Here is a 12,897-nt window from a genome sequence, read left to right as displayed (position 1 = left end):
ATAAACCCTGGATTATTGAGCACGCATCAGGATACTGTATGAATAAAGGTTGAATGAATGAAAATTTATAAAGTCTTTAAAAACAACCACAGCTGCAACAAAGTGCTGTACACATAAAATCAAGAACATTTAAAACAAAAGAAAAAGAAACAGTTAAAACAGTAAGACCAATAAAAACAGAGCAAGTTTCAGGCTGTGACAAAAGCCAAAGAATAAACGTGTTTTTTAAAGAGTTTTAAAAAAGGACAGTGAAGGGGCTCGTCTGATGAGAAGAGGGAGATCCTTCCATAATGTTGGGAGTGGCGACAGAAAAAGCTCTGTCCCCTCGGAGCCTCCGTTTGATCCCAGCTGGAGCACTGGGCCAGTAAAATCAACCCCAGTATGTGCTCTACAAGAAGAATCAGGAGAAATGCCATGTTGCATCAGAAGACAGCAGTTAATGGTTCATTACTGGATACATTTGAGAGGACACAATGAAAATCATTAGAAAACTGTTGGGAAAGAGGAAAGGAGCTTAAAATAGTTTTGGGTGGATTGGGGATAATTTAGCAAGAACATTTAAAGTATTTAATAAAGAATTTAATTCAACAGTATTACGGCCTACATGGACATGGAAATATATTAATGTAGATAGATCGTTATTAAATATTAAGAAAAGAAATACCACAGATATTTGTCAAGAATTTTATGATCGAGTAGAGAAGAAGTTTAATGATTACCTGCAAATCTATACAGACGGTTCAAAAGATCCAAAAATGGAACTAGTGCAGCAGCAGTGATTCCTGAATTAAAGATTAAGCTTTCGAAAGAACATCTAATTTTCTGAGTATATACGCTGTAGGATTATGTGCTATATTATTGGCTTTAGAATGGGTGGAGGATGGTAGAATAAGTAAAATTATAGTTTGCAGGGATTCATTATCAGCATTAAGCATTGAAAAGGGAAGGTCAAGTAATCAGCAACACATCTTGTATGAGATTCTGTTTGTTCATCATACGTGAACAAAACAAAACTATAGTAATAATGTGGACTCCTGCTCATTTAGGTATTTTAGGTAATGAAAGAGCAGATAGGTTGGCTAAAGAAGCTGTTAATAAAGTAGATATATCAATAAAGTTATCTAAATCTGAAGGCAAAAGTATAGTTTGGAAAGAAAGCAAGGAATTATGGGAAATGAGACAAAAGGGAGACATTTATATATAAAATACAGTTGATGTTAAAAGAATCAGAGGAATAAATAGGAGGGAGGAGATTATTATAAATAGAACAAGAACTGGACATAGTTTTTTGAATGGCACTCTTTTTAAGATGGGGAAACATCTTACTGGTTTATGTGACTGGTGTAATACCACAGAAACAATAGAACATGTTTTTATTAATTGCAGGAAATATGTGGGTCAAAGAAGATTATTGAGAATGAAAATAGTTTGTAATAGTGAACTAAAGCTGCCGTTAAAAACCCAAGAAGAAGAGCCTCTGTTTGGACCTCGGCACCTCCAGGAGCAGCTGATCAGCTGATCTGAGGCACCGAGCAGGAGAAGCAGCTCAGAGAGGTTGGACGGAGCAAGACCATTTAAACTTTTAAACACAACTCAAAGAATCTTAAAATGAACAGGCAGCCGGTGGAGTGAAGCCGGAGCGGCAGTTATGAACTTCAACTTGTCTAATTGGCTTTTCTATGTGAATGTTCCTGTAAAGTCCCTGAGACAACTTTGTTGGGATTTGGTGCTTTATAAATAAACTGAATTAAAAATCAACTGAAATCCAGTTAGAAGCCGAGCAGCAGCGTTCTGGACCAACTGGACTCGTCTGAGGGAGGACTGGCCGACTCCAGGTAAAGAGCTGCAGTAATCCAGCCGAGAGGTGACGAAGGCGCGGATTCATTCAATCAACCTTTATTTATTCAGGTAAACCCCACTGAGCCTCCAGGACTCATCTACAACAGAGACCTGATTTAACAAAGAAAGATGACAACAATGGACAACAGCGACAACAATAAACAGTTATAAAAAGTCATACAATTGTGTTTTTTTTACAAATAGGATGGCTAAAAGGAAAAGGTAACAATAAAAACATCTGGATTCTAAGGCGAATGTAGAAACTGAGAACAGGAACATGTCTGCGTTGGATTACTGTTTCAAACTGACGTGTGAGGATCTGCTTTACCAGAGCTACCTGAGGTGACAGAAGTCCAACAGACACGTGTGAACAATAAGCAGCTCCTACCTGTTGTGTGCAGGTGTGTGTGAGGTTTCCAGCTGATGTCCAGCAGTCTGCGCTGACGATCGATCTCTTCCTCGTACCGGACGATGGTTTTTTCAAACTCTGTGAATATTTCTTCAGCAGCAGCAGTTAGTCGCTCGCTGATAAACTCTCTCAGAGACTGAACTGAAGACATTGTTGCTGCACACACTCAACACATTCACCTCTCACACACACACAGAGCTAACGATGCTAACGCTGCTAGCGCCTGCTGCATTTCCGGTGACGTCACGCAGAGTGCGACGCTCCGATAAAAGTTAAAGAAAGTTTACCTCTGCTCAACTATGAGGATTATCTACTAAATATTACAATTAAAACAAAAATCTCAATAAATCAAATATTAAAGAATCAGCTTTACTTCACGTACAATTTCAATCCCTTAAGCTAACAATGCTAACGCGCTGGTGGCGTCAGCTTCCTGTAACAACCATTAATTTAATACACGTACATGTTAATGTCTATGGCAACAAAGACTGACCTCATTCACCCTTTTACCAAACACACGGGTCCAAGATGACAGAAGTAAAATCTGACCAGCTAATAGTTTTTTTAGAGGATCGCAGTTTTATTTTATTTTAAGCACCGGAAATCAGGTGTCTGCCGGCGCTGTAGCGCCCTCTGCAGGTGGAGGACGGTTACTGTAGCTGAAACTAATTTTAAATTAACTGTGAAACATTTTTGACAGTTTAACAGTAATGATTGAAAACAGTATAATAAAATTCTAAATTCATGCTCATATATTTTACATGCTGTTACTAACAAATGCAGATCCATCCTTCCTTAAAACATCTTTCACTGATCCTAATTAGAAAATATTACAACCAGAAAAGACTCCACCGCATTAAAAGAAAAAAAAAATTTTAAATTTAATTTCATCAAAGCAACACTCATTTTTAAAAAGCTTCCCCAGATCTGATGCTGACAAACTGAGACATATTTTGAGTGATTCTTCAAATGCTACAAAAACTAATTTAGAAATTTTATCTCATGGTTTGTCCTTCGGGGGATTTTAAAAGTCTCAGGTTTGTTGTGGACCAGAATAACTGTTCATTCTCTGACGAACTAAAAGAAACAACCAAACACGCGTTGATCTAGTATTTCATCGTTTCTGATGTTTTGTGTTTTTTATTCCTGATGCTGTAATTATCTTTTTATTTATTTTTTTATGCTGTGATCTTTTTGTTAAGCATTTTGGTAACAGTTTCTGTTTTAAATGTGATATATAAATAAACCTGACTTCACGTGATGTGTTTTATTCACTTAATGTGCACGTGCATGTGATTTAGGAAGTTGTTTTTAGGAAGTATGACTGATTTATTGGTTAATTTGTTATGTTTATCAGCGTCATCCGGTTTCAGAGCCCCAGTGGGATTCGTTTATGTTCTGAAAACAGTTTAGTCCTGAGGTAAATCCTTAAAATTTTTTGAGTCATGTTAAACGTGGCCCACCAACTTTCAGTAGGACCCACCTGTGACATTACCAGTGGATCTTCATGCTACAGTCTTTTATAGTTGCTTCAACAGCACTCGGCCACAAAAAGATCCTGGTTGTTTAGATCGGAAAGGGTTCTGAGGTTCAGTTGTAGGTCCCACCCTCTTCACAATAATGTAGGTCAGATCATTCCCAATACATCCTTATATTTCTATGCCAATGACACAGCAGTTTATTGTCGAGTTAGAACAGTTGCTAAGGTTTTCCAGCTTTTGCAGTTTGCATTCAACATCATCCAGTCAGATTTGTTCCGTCTCAAACGTGTGCTAAATGCTAATAAAACCAAAAGGATGTTGTTTTCAAACAGGAAGTCAGTAAACAGGATTTTGAAAACCTAGTGAAGAAAGTTAAACTGGTTTATTTTTCAGAAACAGATCCTGTCCAACTATGAATGTTAGGAAACACCTTGTATCTGTGACTTTCCTTCCCTCCATTGATTACGGTGACATTATTTACATGAACGCTCCTACAAGAACCCTGCAGATGTTGGATGCTGCAGATGTTGGATGCTGTCTATGTGCACTAAGATTCATAACTGGCTGTACTTATCATACCCACCACTGCACCCAGTATTCACTGGTTAACTGGTCACCATTAACTTCACACAGACTCTCCCACTGGTACATCTTCATCTTTAAATCTCTTCTTGGCCTGCTGCCTTTATACATCTCCTCCTACGTCTCTGAGTGAGTGCAGCTACAGCGTGCGCTCTCAGGACATCATTACATGCAGTGTTATTCTCCTACTTAGAAAGATGAGAAAGGTGTAATTTTCATCATAGGTTCACTTCAACTCTGAGACAAAATGAGGGGGAAAAATCCAGGAAATCACATTGTAGGATTTTTAAATAATTTACTTCTAAATTATGGTGGAAAATAAGTATTTGGTCAATAACAAACAAGCAAGATTTCTGTCTCTCAGACCTGTAACTTCTTATTTAAGAAGCTCTTCTGTCCTCCACTTGTTACCTGTATTAATGTTTGACCTCGTTATCTGTATAAGACACCTGTCCACAGCCTCAAACACTCAGACTCCAAACTCAACCATGGCCAAGACACAAGAGCTGTTGAAGGACACCAGGAAGAAAACTGTAGACCTGCACCAGGCTGGAGGAGGGAATCTACAATAGGCAGCAGGTTGGTGTGAATAAATCAACTGTGGGAACAACTGGGAGAAAATGGAAGACAAACAAGACCATTGATAATCTCCCTCGATCTGGAGCCCCACGCAACATCTCATCCCATGGGGTCAAAATGATCATGAGAACGGTGCGCAAAAATCCCAGAACTACACGGGGGGACCTGATGAATGACCTGCAGAGAGCTGGGACCAAAGTAACAAAGGCTACACAGTATGCAGAGAGGGACTCAAATCCTGCAGTGCCAGGCGTGTCCCCCTGCTGAAGCCAGTACATGTCCAGGCCCGTCTGAAGTTTGCCAGGGAGCATGTGGATGATCCAGAAGAGGATTGGGAGAATATCACATGGTCAGTTGAAACTAAAATAGATTTTTTTGGTAAAAACTCAACTCGTATTTGGAGGAAGAAGAATGCTGAGTACACCATACCTACTGTGAAGCATGATGGTGGAAACATCATGCTTTGGGTCCGTTTTTGTGCAAAGGGGACAGGACGACTGATCCGTGTTAAAGGAAGAATGAACGGGGCCGTGCATCGTGACATTTTAAGCCCAAACCTCCTTCCATCAGTGACAGCATTGAAGATGGAACAGGGATGGGTCTTCCAGCACGACGATGATCCCAAACACACGGCTCGGGCAACGAAGGAGCGGCTCTGTAAAAAGCATTTCAAGGTCCTGGAGTGGCCTGGCCAGTCTCCAGACCTCAACCCCATAGAAAATTTGTGGAGGGAGTTGAAAGTCTGTGTTGTCCAGTGACAGCCCCAAAACATCACTGGTCTGGAGGAGATCTGCACGGAGGAATGGGCCAAAACACCAGTTAGTGTGGGCTAAACACACCTCTCTCATATTTCTAAGTAGGAGAACTTGCACAATCAGTGGCTGATATACTTTTTTGCCTCACTGTAACTTATTTGTTAATTTCAGCTTTCTCTCCTTTTAGCTTTTTTCTGCTAGTTTCAGCCTTTTCTGTTCTTCAGCTACTCTTTAGTTCTTTTCATGCAAATGTTAGTTTTTTAAGCTAATTCCGCTTTTTTAATAGCTCATTTCAGTTCTTTCTGCTTCGTTCTGGTAGTTTAAGCTTCTTTCTGCCTTTGCAGCAAGATTCCACTCCCCAAGTGAAAGATTTCATATTTCCAGAAAAAGTGAAAATAGCAAACATAGTTCCTCTTCATAAGAATGGTGAGAAATGTGTGTTCACCAATTCAGACCAATATCCTTGTTGCCACAATTTTCAAAAATACTAGAGAAATTATTTGTAACCAGACTCACCCTGACTTCCTTAAGACTCTGGATGTTGTGGGGCTGTCTCGGTTGACACGCCTTTGCAACATTGTGTGGCCATCAGGGGCAGTGTCACTGGATTGGCAGACTGGGGTGGTGGTTCCACTCTTCAACAACGGGGACCGGAGGGTGTACTCCAATTATAAGTGCATCACTCTCCTTAGCCTCCCTGGTAAGGTCTATTCTGGGGTACTGGAAAAGCGAATCAGATCGTTGGTCGAACCTCAGATCCAGGAGGAATAATGCAGGTTGCGTCCTGGCCGTGGAACACTGGACCAGCTCTCTACCCTCACTAGGGTCCTCGAAGGGGCATGGGAGTTTGCCCATCCAGTCTACATGTATTTCGTGGACTTGGAGAAGGCATTCGACCGTGTTCCTTGGGATTCACCGTGTGGGGTGCTCCTTAAGTATGGGATTGGGAGTCTGTGGTTACGGGCTGTTCAGTCCCTATACAAGTGGTGTGAGAGATTGATTCGCATTGGCAGTAGTAAATCAGAACCCTTCAGGGTGAGAGTTGGATTGGTGCAAAATCTGCAGTATTGCAGACTTTGTACCGGTCCATTGTGGTGAAGAGGGAGCTGAGCTGTAAGGCAAAGCTTTGTTTATCGGTCGGTCTACGTTCCTACCCTCACCTATTGTCACAAGCTCTGGGTAGTGACTGAAAGAATGAGATCAACAAAAACAGGCAGTTGAAATGAGTTTCCACCGCAGGGTAGCTGGACTCTCCCTTAGAGATAGGGTGAGAAGTTCAGTTATCAGGTGAGAAGTTCAGTTATCAGGAGAGACTCAGAGTAGAACCGCTGCTCCTCCACATTGAGAGGAGCCAGTTGAGGTGGTTTGGGCATCTGGTAAGGATGCTCTCTGGGCGCCTCTCCAGGGAGGTGGTTTGGGCATGTCCGACTGGAAGGAGATCCCAGAGAAGATCTAGGACACACTGGAGAGTCCATATCTCTCGGTTGTCCTGGGAACACCTTGGAATCCTCACAGAAAAGCTGGAAGAGGTGGCTGTGGAAAGAGATGTCTGGTCCTTCCTGCTCAAGCTATTGCCCCTGCAACCCGACTTGAGAATAAGCGGAAGATAATGGATGGATGGATGAACTAAATATTAACCAATCTGTATTATTAGATGTCAGTTCTAATAGTGGAAAATAAATAGCTTTAAATCCATCGTAAAATAAGTCCAAACGGTCTCCACGAAAAAACAAAAAGGAAATAAATCTTGTTTCTTTGTTTTGTCAGTTTTAAAACCCATCTATTAGGATTATTGTGTCCCTCAGATTCCCCAGTCACGTCCTACTTTAATGTTTGACTGTTGTATTTTCTTAGACTTACTGATAACTTTTGTATTTAGCTGTACAGTAGAGTTACATTCGGGCCTAAAAAAATCCAACCCGACCCCAGCCCGTAGACATTTTTTTCAAACCCGACTCGATCATTTAACTGTAATTACAGGCCTGAACCTGAAAAAAAAAAAACTTTTTTTTTTTTATTAAGCTTTTACTGCTTTTGCAAGCAAATCAGTTTGACATAAGTTTTAAAACATATTTCAAAGAAAGGAAGACACAAGATTTCTTATTTATTAACAAGTCACCAAATGGATATTAACATACAAAACGAATAGCCTAAAAAATCAACTCTAAAGATAGGCCATTATATAAATGAACAGAAATATTTTTACAGCAAAATTATTTGGAAAAAATATAGAACAAGGTAGGGGTGGGTGATACGGCTCAAACATAATGTGATATTTCAGAGCATTCTGACAATAACAATAAATTTTGTGATATAACAAAAAAAAAAAAAAGAAATCATAGTTATTCATTTGACAAAATTAACTTAACATGTTTCTTTGCAGTATTCTATAAAAACTAAATAAAAAAACAACAAGGGTTAATTTTACTGCAATTACTTTATTTAGTAAAGTATTCAGTCTCAAAGTATAAAAATAAAAATGATCCTTCTGTTATTTAGACTGAAAATGTCTGCACAAAATATAGAACAAAATCCACCACAAAATGTAAAGTGCCAGTGCAGTTCCCAAAAAAACTAAACAAATGAAAGCTTAAGATCTGTTGAGCATAAATGTAACATACAACAAAAACATATGTTGCCTTTAAATGAGGTATAACTTCTTGTAACAAATATTGAAAACAAATGAAATGCTTCCTGAAAGGATTGCTGATCATTGGCAGAACAGCCATCAGCCAGTTTCCTGATCCTCAGGAAAGTAGCTGGTCTCTAGGTTTGAGCTGCACAGTTCCCAGTTGCTGTTAATATAGTGCACAGTCGGACTCGGGTAAGGCTCCGTGGTCCGACTTGACCATAAATCTGTGGTCGATGCATAGTGTTTCCCCTACCATTACACAAGCGGTGTGCCCCGCTGCATCAACAGAGCCGAGCGCAGTCTACCGAACCGAACTGCACGCACCCCACCACCCCCACCTGTCGGCTCTGATGTAGCTCCAAGTTAGCAGTGCGCTAGCTAAAAAGCTAAAGGCAACGTCTTCCCTCACGCTGAACCCTCACGATGACGTCTCAAAAACTGTTGGTACAAACAGTGCGCAACTCAGATGTTGCCATTCATGTATTCACCTTTACACCGTGGTCCTCACGGAGATCCTGAAACATCCAAATTAAGTGGATACACTGCAGATCCGTGCCTGAAATAATTCCCCGAGATCTGATCCATCCTGCCAGCAAATCATAGGGACTGCAAGTGGTCTGCGATTCTCACAAATTACATCCAATTTGCAGTTTAGTTCACAAAGCAATTGAGTCTGGGTGCTCGAGACAAGAAGCAAACCATCACGGGCAGCCTGACCAGGGCCAAATTTGCTGCCGACGACTTCCTTGTTTCTTGATAAACCAGGAACCAGCTGATTAAATAAAGCAGGAAACCGGTCATCATAAATCCAATTATATATGCGTCTTTAACATCCTTGATGGACAGCAGAGATAGACACATCACCTTCCAATTGCCCCAGGAATCAATGACATGTCCAACTGCGTGTGTGTCATCAGGGCAAGTTGGCTCGCCTGAAGCTTGTATTCTGGTCAAGAAAATTTTATCAATTGCGTTAAAAGACCAGCTGATCAGATCCATAGCAAATATTACAGTTGGGAAGATATGTAGAGAGAGGCTCTGAAGCAGTTTCACAGACAGAGGTCACAAAGGTGCAGGACTTCAAGGACTTGGGGGTCCACTGTCCAGCAAAATGGCAAAATTGGTAAAGAGGTGAAAAAGAGAGTCCAGGCAGGATGGAAAGAATGGAGAAAAGATTCAGAAGTAATTTGTGACAAAAGTGTGGCAGAGAATGTCCAAGGAAAAGTTTACAAAACAGTGGTAAGACCAGCTATGTTGTAAAGTTTGAAGACAGTGATATAGACAAAAAGACAGGAGAAAGAACTGGAAGTGGCAAAAAAGAAGATGGTGAGGTTCATGGATGGATACGATTAGGAATGAGATAATCAGAAGTACAGCACAGGTTGAACAACTGGGAGATAAAGTTAGAGAGGACACACTGAGATGGTTTGGACATGTCCAGAGGAGGGACAGTGGGAATATTGGTAAAACATGTATACTGGTGTTAAAAGGGAGTTTTTCAAATCCACTATCTCCTTTGTGATTGCTCAGAATGGGAGACTGTGACGAAGTGAAGATTCAACGCAAACTGCTGGCTTCCTTAGATAGATAACTTTACTAACTGGCTTTTTAATGTATGTGAATGTTTTTATTCAGTGTCCTGAGGCAACTTTTGTTATGACTTGACGCTATATAACTAAACTGAATTTAACAATTGGAAGAAGGATGTTAGAAATGCAGCTACAAGGAAAAAGACAAAGAGGATATACTGCATATGGATGCAATTTGAGAAGACACGGAGAGACTTGGAGTGAAGACAGAGGATAGAGTGAGACACAGGAGGACTCTGTGAAGACACCTAAAGAGGGAACAGCTCAAAGAAGGAGGTGGTCATGTCCAAATGGAACAACATCTGGACCGAAGGCTAGGTTTGGACCCACTCTGATGTGTTGGACTCATAGACTGACACAGTTTAATCATGAAACATTTTCATATTTGTCAAGAAATATTTATTGGCTTTCTGTTCTTGCATGTAGTCTCATGTGGAAGGTCAACTTTCGCCTTTGAGTAAAACTTTTACCACATGTTTTACAGGAAAAGGGCTTCTCACCTAAATGTCTTTTCATGTGGACGGTCAGATAGCTGTTCTGAGCAAAACTTTTTCCACACACTTTGCAGGAAAAGGGCTTCTCACCAGTGTGAGTTCTCATGTGTCCGACCAAAAGATAATTCTCAGGGAAACATTTGCCACAAGTTTTACAAGAGAAGGGCTTCTCACCGGTGTGAATCCTTATGTGAGATGTTAAATGACCTGACTGGAAGAAACTTTTACCACATGTTTTGCATGTGTAGGGCTTCTCACCAGTGTGAGTTCTCATGTGTTTTGTCAGACTGCCACTTTGAGAGTAGCATTTGCCACATATTTTACAGAAAAAGGGCTTCTCACCGGTGTGAGTTCTCATGTGTCCGACCAAAAGATAATTCTCAGAGAAACTTTTGCTGCAGGTTTCACAGAAGAAGGACTTCTCACCAGTGTGAGTCTTCAGGTGAGTCGTTAAATGACCAGACTGAAGGAAACTTTTACCACATGTTTTGCACGTGTAGGGCTTCTCACCAGTGTGAGTTCTCATGTGGTTCACCATTTTAGCACATTGAGCAAAACTTTTACCACATGTCGTACATGTGTAGGGCTTTTCACCAGTGTGAGTTTTCATGTGATTTGTCAGACTCCTCTTTTGAGGGTAGCACTTGCCACATACTTCACAAGAAAAGGGCTTCTCACCAGTGTGAGTTCTCATGTGTCCTACCAAAACATAATTTTCAGAGAAACATTTGCCGCAGGTTTTACAGGAGAAGGGTTTCTCACCAGTGTGAGTCCTGAGGTGAGATGTTAAATGACCAGATTGGGAGAAACATTTACCACATCTTTTGCATGTGTAGGGCTTCTCACCAGTGTGAGTTTTCATGTGGCTCAACAAGTAGTCTCTACTTTTGTATGTTTTCTGACAGGTTGTGCAGGCATAGGGCCTCTCACCAGTGTGGACTCTTCGATGTATCTCCATCCTATATTTACTCCTGAAGCCTTTCCTACAAATATCACATTGAGCAGGTTTTCTGTCCTTCTGGGCCTCACACCGTGTCTCTAAAACACTTTGGTTTCTGTCAGGGCTACACTTTGGGCTTAGTTCTCGGTCTCTAAATGGTCCTGAACCTAACTGGTCTCGGATCTCAGGAAGGATTTCATCCCAGTTTGGTTCTGGTTTAATATGGTCCCGTTCCTCATGAGTAGAAGTCATCATGAAGGTATTGGCCTCCTGCTTCAGAACCAGCTGCTCTAGCAGAGGTTTAGAGGAAGTACAGGGCTTCTCACCCGTGTGAGTTTCCATGTGATCAGTCAAAGTCCTTTTTTGGCTGAAACTTTTACCACATATCTCACAGGAAAAGGGCTTCCCACTAATGTGTGTTCTCATGTGGTTGGTCAGATTGCTCTTTTGAGAGTAGCTCTTGCCACATATCTCACAGGTAAAGGGCTTCTCACCAGTGTGAGTTCTAGTGTGGTTGATCAGACTGCTCTTCTGAGAGTAGCATTTTCCACATATCTCACAGGAAAAGGGCTTCTCACCAGTGTGAGTTCTCATGTGTGTTTTTAAAGTAGAATTCAAAGAGAAGCGTTTGCCACAGGATTTACAGGAAAAGGGCTTCTCACCTCTGTGTAATTTCATGTGGACGGTCAGACTGCAATTTTGAACGAAACACCTGCCACATATTTTACAGGAAAAGGCCTTCTCACCAGTGTGTGTTTTCATGTGAATGTTCAGACCGCTCCTTAGAGTGAAGCATTTACCACATATTTTACACAAAAAGGGTTTCTCACCAGTGTGAAGTCTCATGTGGCCCACTAAGTCATTACGTCGAGTGAAATGCTTACCACATGTTTTGCACATATGTGGCTTCTCACCGGTGTGAGTCCTCACATGGGCTTGTAAAAAAGAATTTCGAGAGAAGCATTTGCCACAGGTTTTACAAGAAAAAGGCTTCTCACCGGTGTGAACTCTCATGTGGGCTATTAAAATATAATTATAAGAGAAGTATTTGCCACACGTCGTACAGGGAAAGGCCTTCTCACCTGTGTGTGTTTTCATGTGGATATTCAGACCATTCTTCAGGGCAAAGCATTTGCCACATGTTTTACAGGAAAAGGGCTTTTCACCGGTGTGACTTCTCATGTGGGCCACTATTTGACCACGTTGAGTGAAACGTTTACCACATATTTTGCATGTGTAAGGCTTCTCACCAGTGTGAGTCCTCACATGAGCTTGTAAAACATAATTTTGAGAGAAGCATTTGCCACAAGTTTCACAGGAAAAGGGTTTCTCACCGGTGTGACTTCTCATGTGGATCACTATTTGACCACGTTGAGCAAAACATTTACCACATGTTTTGCAAATGTAGGGCTTCTCACCAGTGTGAGTCCTTGTGTGAGCTTTTAAAAGAGAATTGCCGGAGAAGCCCTTGCCGCAGATTTTACATGCAAAGGGCTTCTCGCCATTGTGAACTCTTAAGTGAGTCACTAGATGATTACGCTGGCTGAATGTTTTTCCACATGTTTCACACATATAGGGCTTCTCACCAGTGTGGGTC

General features: G+C 41.1%; 1 protein-coding gene across 1 annotated transcript in view; it reads right to left on the bottom strand.

Moving 5' to 3' along the window:
- LOC119430458 (zinc finger protein 208) overlaps window positions 1–12,897 on the bottom strand; it is a 16,939-nt gene that overhangs the window by 3,623 nt on the left and 419 nt on the right. Inside the window, exons 2-3 of the mRNA XM_037697870.1 lie at window positions 12,131–12,766; window positions 10,318–11,962 (exon numbers count right to left, since the gene is read on the bottom strand). Of these exons, the coding sequence (XP_037553798.1) occupies window positions 10,318–11,962; window positions 12,131–12,766 (2,281 nt within the window). The remainder of the gene's footprint in view (window positions 1–10,317; window positions 11,963–12,130; window positions 12,767–12,897) is intronic.

Source organism: Nematolebias whitei, chromosome 3, assembly GCF_014905685.2.
Source record: "Nematolebias whitei isolate Nwh7 chromosome 3, NemWhi1, whole genome shotgun sequence".
Lineage (NCBI taxonomy): Eukaryota > Metazoa > Chordata > Actinopteri > Cyprinodontiformes > Rivulidae > Nematolebias > Nematolebias whitei.
Note: the sequence above shows the minus strand (reverse complement) of the source record. Positions and strands in the feature narration are given on the sequence as shown.